The 8,257-nt window shown below is 37.7% G+C and overlaps 1 protein-coding gene across 3 annotated transcripts in view; it reads right to left on the minus strand.

Annotated features, from left to right (window-relative positions):
• NEO1 (neogenin 1) overlaps positions 1 to 8,257 on the minus strand; it is a 275,549-nt gene that overhangs the window by 121,431 nt on the left and 145,861 nt on the right. For all 3 annotated transcript variants that reach the window (XM_006866510.1, XM_006866511.1, XM_006866512.1), the window contains exon 7: positions 6,717 to 6,837. In XM_006866510.1, coding sequence (XP_006866572.1) covers positions 6,717 to 6,837 — 121 coding nt within the window. The remainder of the gene's footprint in view (positions 1 to 6,716; positions 6,838 to 8,257) is intronic.

The raw sequence follows: 8,257 nt of genomic DNA on the forward strand, positions 1-8,257 counted from the left end.
GTTATTTTCTTTTATTCCCCCTTTTATCTACCCTCTTTTAAACTTTAAAAATGTTGTTCCACTGTCTTCCGGACTTCAACATTTCTGACAAGGAGACTGAACTATATTTCTTGTCCTTGTTCTTTTTGCATGTAATGTTTTTCTGTTTGGTGCCTATAAGGTTTTCTTATCAGTTTTGCCAATCGGTAGTTTGACTGTGATAGATGTATGTGTGTCTTCTTTTCTATTATTACTATTATTTTGAGCTTAACTTGGGATTGTCTGAACTTCTTGGACCAGTGGTTTGAGCTTGTTTATTAAAGAAAAAAAATTCCTAGCAATTATCTCCCAGTATTTGTTTTGTCTTCTTGCTCTGTTCTCCTATGGGACTCCAATTTACTTGTTACACCATCAGATTTGTCTCTTTTAATGCTTTGTTCACCCCCTTTGTTTCAGTCTAAATTTATATTTATCTTGTTTCAAGTTCATTCTTTTTCAGCTCTGTTGAGCCTGTTGAGTCTAAAGAAATTCTTCATTTCTGTAGGAGTTCTTCATATATTTTTCATTTTTATAGTATCCTGCCTCTAGTTGAGGAACCCTTTCACCCTTAAGACAAATGCATACAAGTATCTTATATATTTTTTTATCGTTTCCATCTCTTTGCCAAAATTCCTCAGTGTGTGCATGTCATTCATCTTTTCCTTTACATCCTTTAACATACTAATCAAAATTAAAGTCTTAGAGTTTCAACATGTGGGCCCCCTCTTGAGTCTCATTCTGTTGAGTGCTTTAGCTCAAAATTTGTTTTCCTTGTCTTTCTGTTTATGCTTAATAATTTTTTTATAGAATGCTGACCATGGGGTGGAGAACTAGAAAGCAGAGACAAACAATATTTACACACTTGGTAATAGGCATACCTGTTTTTCTGCCAAACTATTAGTGTAGAAAAGTTAAGCCATTTTAGTTAGCTTGATAAGTATCTGTTGTTAAGTTACAGACTTCTGGCATGGTACTGTGGATCGGTACTGGACTGTGAGCCACAAGGTCAGCAAGCTGCTCCTCGGAAACCCTATATAGGGTCACTACGATTCAACAGCACGTAACACCATCACCAACATTGCTACATTCAGTGTACCACAGGTTTTGAATTCTTCTACTGACAGACCACTACTGTCATGTACTTAGGATTAACAATAAAGAGTCTAAAGATTTTTCTGGACTCCTGGTGTAATGCTGTAGGATCAGTGATGGACAGCGAATCACAAGATTGGCAGTTCAAACCCACCAGCTGCTCCTCAGAAACCCTATACAGGATCTCTATGAGTCGAAACTGACTCAATGGCACTTACAACAACAAACATTTTTCTTAATATTCCTGTTTTTTCTCTCAAACTTCAATAACACCTGCATATCTACTTCATAAAGAAATCACTCTCCAGGGTCTCATACTTTGGATATGTTATCAGTTCCTGATACAACAACCTCAGTAAACTAGAGAAAGATTCCACTGAAATGGACTGACACAGTGGCAACAGTGGGTTCACACATGACAACAGTTGTGAGGATTGTGCAGGACCAGGCAGTGTTTCATTCTATTGTACACAGGGGTCACCATGAGTCAGAACCAACTCGCTGGCACCTAAAAACACAACAACAAATCCATGGTCTTGCTCTTCCTTCAATGGCAGATAGTGTTTGTTTACTACTCAGTGTTAGGCTCATGGGATTCTATGCTGTCCTGGTCCAGCCTCAAGTCTTAGCTAGGCCCTGCTTCTCTCTTTCCTAAGGCAGCCAAAATCTGCTTTGAGTTTGTAGTTATTCTTAAGTGGAAGTTTTCCACTCCTCTCCAGCTGTAAAAGACTTTGTATTGGTACAGGATCCTGGAGTCCAAAATGGCTTGCACATATTTTAGCAGTGAGTCTTTGTCTGTGTTTTGGAGGACAGAGAGCTCCTCCACCCAGAGAGAGAGTTGTTTTGCTTCACCCAGGTGAAACCCTGGAAACATTTCTGACTTCATCATTATGTCTAATATCTAATCAATTAATAAAGCCTGAATTAGATGAATCACTGATGTCTCTTTAATAGGACCCTTTCGTTCCATTTCTCTAGAACAAGTACTCATCTCACAATGATCTGCTGTAACAACAATGCTTCTTCCAGTCTCTACTCTGTCATTCACTAGTTACATCTGACTTTACCATCAGACTACCTTACTACAGCATTGCTTTAACTGCTTATAATTAAAACCAGGCCACCTGCCTATAGGAACAGGTACTCCAATCATTCTGACTATATTTCCAGACTTGTCCGATCATCTTTTTAATACTGGGAGAGCGTATCATTCAATACCTATTACAAAAGAAAGATTTTCCAGGAAAAACATTTTTCTCTATGGAATTTTATTTGTACTACACAAAGAACATGTATCATGGACTAGTATTAAAGGTGCGTACATTTGATACCTTCTTTATTATATTGTAAACTTCTGGAAGGCATTAAGTCAATTTTTATAGATTGTTATACTACTTCTTTCAACTTTCCCACATAAATATTTATAAGTCAAAACTACTGTTATGGGCAGTCAAGTCGGTTCTGACTCACAGTGACTAGGGTTTTCAAGAGTGACTGGTAGGTCTGAACTGCTGACCTTGAGGTTAGCAGTCCAGTGCTTATCCTACAGCGCCACACCAAGGCTCTATAAATTAAAGTAGAAAGAAAAATTAGTAATATGACACCTATACTTTCCTTCTTATGATCCACCCATTCTTTGTTTTGGTTTTTAAAACTACTTTATTAGTTAGGTTATAAGCTAAATTGCTACAACAAAGAGGTTCCATAATACAGTGGCTCAAACAATTTAGGAGTTCATTTCTTTCTCTCCCTCTTTTTTTGCAGTCAATAGCCCCAAACTGAGTTACATTCAATATCCATTGCAAAGAGGGGTTCCCTCCTGTCACAGTTCTCTGTATTTCTTGGCAATATTGACATTAAATTGACTCAGTTTTTCATAACTTTTAAAGTATTGAACATAATTTTACAAATATTCACAAAAATCACAGGATAGCTACCTTGTTATCCTCTGGAAACCAATGACTCTCTCATTACCTTTGTTGACTTCCCATCATCAAATCATTTTGTATAAATAGAACTGATTTCTGTTGAAGCCATGGTTGTGCTAGTCAACCAAAGATCAGACAGACTTCTATTTTCTTTTACCTTCTCAACTTTCGTCTCTTACATGTCTTTCTCATTTAACATGGAGTTCTGGTGTTGCACTGTTGGACAAGCACTGAACTGCTAACTCAAATATGGCAGTTCTAACTTACCAGGCATGCCCTGGGTATGAGTCAGAACTGACTCAATGGCACTTAATAACAACATCAGTAGGTGATGCAGGACAAGTAGATATAGCTCTTCTATTCTGTTACTCCACTATTCTTTAGTTTCTGTCCTTATCCACACATTTGAGGCTGAGAGTCCTGGTGTGGTGCTGTAGGATAAGCACTGAATCTAAAGGTCAGTTTGAACTGCAAAGTCGGTGGTTTAAACTCACCAGTCACTTGCAACCCCCATACAAGGTCCCTATGAGTAGGAACCAACTCCACGGCACTTAACAACAACATCAGCACCAGATCCACATCCTATCCTTGAAGGTAGCAAAGAAAGAGGCTAGGACAAGCAAATTACTTTTAAGAAAAAGTAGTAGAAGCTGCTCCATCACTGATAAGAAACTAGTTAGTAGTTTCTTAGTCATAAAGGAGGCTGGGAAATATAGTCTCTATCTGGCAGCCATGTTCTTTGATAAAACCTTGGGAGATCTATTACTAAAAAAGATAAGGAGAAAATGAATACTGGGAGATCATTCAGGTCTCCTCCAAACCGGAGACTCTTAAATGCCAACATCTGTAAGGTTTCCTCTGGGGTGGTTCATTTTCTGTCAAGGTGGATATTCTAATGTCTTGTTTGGGATATTGGTACTCACTGTTGAAATTCAAACTCTTACTTAACACTCTTGTTTTTCCTAGGGCTCCTCAATCTTACCCAACTCTGTGCCTCATAACTCAGAGTCTGGTAGCTCTCTGCTTTAGTTTATCCAAAGTATATGCTTCTGATTTCATGTGGCAATGGAGGAGACAGGTGATCTAACCATTCTTAACGTAGCCCTGAAAAGGCTATTAAAAAATTCAATAGCCATAAAAAAGCATTGTCTCAAACAGAAATAAACATACACCCTAGAGTCATAATTACTATACCAGCAAAGCATTTTCAAAGGAAAGTTCAGTTAAGGCTAGTTTATGGACCTCCTAGTATAGTCAACCATTTATACTGTTTGAATTACACTTAAAATGGTCATCTCCAACACAAATATACGGAAGTGCCTTTGTTAAGTTTCATGTAAATACACCCTAAGATAGCTACAAAGTTTACCAACAAAACCCACTGCCAGCAGTAAAGAAGTAAGCCTCTCCATCTCAGTGACTTGAGTTGGGCCTTATTGGTTATCACACTCAGATACTCTGTGAAGTTGGAATGCTTGAAGTTTCTAAATCATTTCCAATATATAGGGAAGGGCATAATCATAGACCTCTTCTTGTTAAGTACCATCAAGTCAGTTCCAATTCACAGTGACCCTGTATAGGGTTTCCAAGAGGTGGCTGGTGGATTTGAACCGCCACCTTAAGTCCAAATTGACCTTGCGGTCCAGCGCTTTTCCTAGAGTACCACACCAAGACTCCAATCACAAAATACTCTAATGTCTAATGAATAAAAATACTCTTTAATGTCGTTTGCCCTTTTATAGCATTCCCCTCAAGTACACTTCCAAGAGCGTATAAAATCCTATCTGCTATTTTACTAAAAAGTCAGAGGAGGTGTAACTTCCATCTATTAGTTTCTCTGACCAGGTTACACAACTATCAGAAAAATTCTTCCTGGACCCACACTAGTACCTGACTTCATTTGACAGGGACACCAGACTAAATGACTAAAGTGACAACTTTTCCAAGTATCCTAAGAAATTACACGAAATGATAAATGCTTTACTTGCTGAAACAAATAAATAATGCACCAAACAGGTATCAATTCAACAGAGAACTGGTAATTCAACAATTTAGCTTCAGAGAACATAATCACAGGAAGTTCAATAACACATCATTCCTAACAGGAAAAAAAAACACACAAAAAAAGACTTTTCAATGTTACTCAAAAGAATCAGTTATATAAACTAAGGTACATATATACTATTTTAAATGGAAAAGGTTGACACAGAACTGTATTTATTGACATGGAGAGACATGCATAAAGAACAAAAGGTTATAAAATTATACATGCATACATAAAATCATAATACACGTAATACATTCATATGTGTGTGAGTGTGTTCATACCCTAAGTAGTTAAGATTTGGGAAATGTTCTAGGTTATCAGTTTATTGCCTTTCAGTTCAAAATAAAACGTCACTGCCTGTTCCGCAAAAATGGAGCTGGAGCTGCACCCTTTAAACATTTTTCCTCTGCTAGTTGGTCCAAGTTGCTAAGCTTTTATCAATAGAGGACACTGAGATTCATTAAAGGAAGGAAGGGGTTTTCCTTGCTGGTTCCAGTGTTCTCGCTTGGCTAATTCCAGGCAGCTTCCCTCAACACTCAGCCTCCACAGTTGGTAGCAGAATACTTCCAGTCAGACACTTCCCTGAGAACAGTAGGTTCTGAACATGTTTCACCATCACTGCACTATAGCAACTTCTTTACTATCTAATAAATCATGGGTGAGGTCTCTCCAACAAGCTCTGAATCTCAGCCCTCGGTGCACATGAGGGAGTGCTGTCCCTTGGGCACTGTGTCTCAGATTTAGGGGTAGTGGCTGCTCCTTACATGTCATTCCTATGTGACTAAATCCCCAACTTACAACATATTCTGTTTCAGCGAGCCATGCTTACAGCTGTATACTCTGGTTTCTGTACATCATTAGTATTATATGCTATGTACAATGCGCTTCTGTGCATAATTTGCTGACGTTATTCTCAAATGCAATGGGTCCAGCCTTCAAAAACCAAGGCTGGATTTATAAAGATGCAGTTAATAAAGGGCAATAATAAATTAAGTTGGAAAAAAAGAGGTATCCAACTTAGGTCAAAACCAGCTAACAATGGAGTTATTACCAGAACAGAATCCTGTCTTAAATCAAGGACTATCTGTGTTTCTCAGAGTTCTCTTTACTTCTTACTAGTCAACCCATTGTTACTCCAATCCTGTTAAAGCTAACAATTCTTTATATTTCCCTGTTTAAATGATTATGCAGTTTCTCCTGGTTGCATCCTCAATGATTCAGGGTTGATTTGTTTTATTATTTTCAATGTTGTCTGAATTTTTCATAATATGTATGGGGGGTGGGCGATAACAATCATAAAAGGCAGGTTGATTTTTTTTTTAATTGGAAAAAAACATTAAGAAACCATTCTTAATAGGGTAAAAACATATCTGTAGCACTGCAATGATTAAAATCTAGAAGTTATTTGTGTAAGATCTTAACCATGCATTTTTGTTACAACTAATTTCTTTTCAACATAATCTAAAATTGAGTGTCTTCTAATTTTAAACTATCGGGATGGCTCATCCTAGTATTTCTTTTTTGTGTTAGTTGTGCCATACAATGACCTTTACAAAGAGGTTATAGGATTAGGAGGCCTGCTGAGTGACAGATGACTAGCTCCTCACACCATCAACCCTTCTCCCTCTTACCATGTTCAAGGATTATCAGCTGGGCTCCAGCTTGTGCATTTCCAACATCATTCTCAGCAATGCATTGATAGAATCCTTCATCTGACTTCACCAGACCCAAAACTTGAAGGTTATGTTCCTTCTGAGGAAGAAAAAACACATTGTAGTAATTTATAGTAATTCAAAATCCTTAAATTATTTTGATAAAATACTCTTATCGTTTTATTGATAAGAGTAGAATTGGTGCTTTAACTGTAACAGGTTAATTTTGTTGTTGTTGTTAGGTGCCATCGAGTTGGCTCTGATTCATAGCAACCCTATACATAACAGACCGAAACACTGTTCACTCCTGCACTAGCCTCCCAATGGTTATGTCTGAGTTCATTGTTGCTGCAACTCTGTCAATCTGTCTTGTGGGGTCTCCCTCTTTTTCACTAACCCATGATGTTCTTCTCCAGAGACTGATTCCTCCTAACAACATGTTCAAAGTATGAAAAACAAAGTCTTTCCCTCTTTACTTTCAGAAAAAGCTCTTTTGTAGTAGATTTGCCCTATGCAATATATCAACTGATTTCTTGACTGCTGCTTCCTGAGCAATGATTATATACCCAAGCAAAATTAAGCCTTTGACAATTTTAATCTTTTCTCCATTTATGTTATTTATTGGTCCAGTTATGAGAATTTCTGTTTTCTTTACATTGAGTTGTAATCCATATTGAAGGCAGTATTCTTTGGTCTTCATTAGCAAGTGCTTCAAATCCTCTTCACTTTCAACCAGCCAGGTTGTGTCACCTACATATCGCAGACTGTTAATGAGTCTCCCCTCCAATCCTGATGCCACATGCCTCTTCATATACTTCAGCTTCTTGGATTACTTGCTCAGCATACAGACTGAGTAAGTATGGTGAAAGAATACAATGCAGCACATATCTTCCCAATTTTAAACCATTCAGTATCCCCTTGATCTGTTTGAACAACTGCCTCTTGGTCTATGTGCAGGTTCCTCATGAGCACAAGTAAATAATCCGGAATACCTAATTCCAGAGCAAATGCTCTGGAATTCCTTGCAATGTTATCCACAGTTTGTTATAATACACACAGTGAAATGACTTTTCATAATCAATACAGCACAAATAAACATCTTTCTGGTATTCTCTGCTTTTAGCCAAGATCCTTCAGAGTGCAGCAATGCTATCCCTAATTCCACATCCTTTTCTGAATCCTGCTTGAATTTCTGGCAGCTCCCTGTTGACGTACTGCTACAACTACCTTTTAATAGCTTCAGTAAAATTTTACTTGCATGCAATATTAATAATGATAGATGACTTTTGCATTTCTGTTGAGTCACCTTTCTTTGGAAGGAGCATAAATATGGATCTCTTCCAATTGACTGGCTAGGTAGTAATCTTTCAAATTTCTTAGATTAGACAACTGAGCACCTCCAGTGCTGCATCAGTTTGTTGAAACATTTCCATTTGCATTCCATCATTCCCTGGAGCCTTGTTTTTTGCCAATGTCTTCAAGTGCAGCTTGGACTTCTTCCCTCAAGACCATTGGTTCTG

Source organism: Chrysochloris asiatica, unplaced genomic scaffold (assembly GCF_000296735.1).
Source record: "Chrysochloris asiatica unplaced genomic scaffold, ChrAsi1.0 scaffold00092, whole genome shotgun sequence".
Classification (NCBI taxonomy): domain Eukaryota; kingdom Metazoa; phylum Chordata; class Mammalia; order Afrosoricida; family Chrysochloridae; genus Chrysochloris; species Chrysochloris asiatica.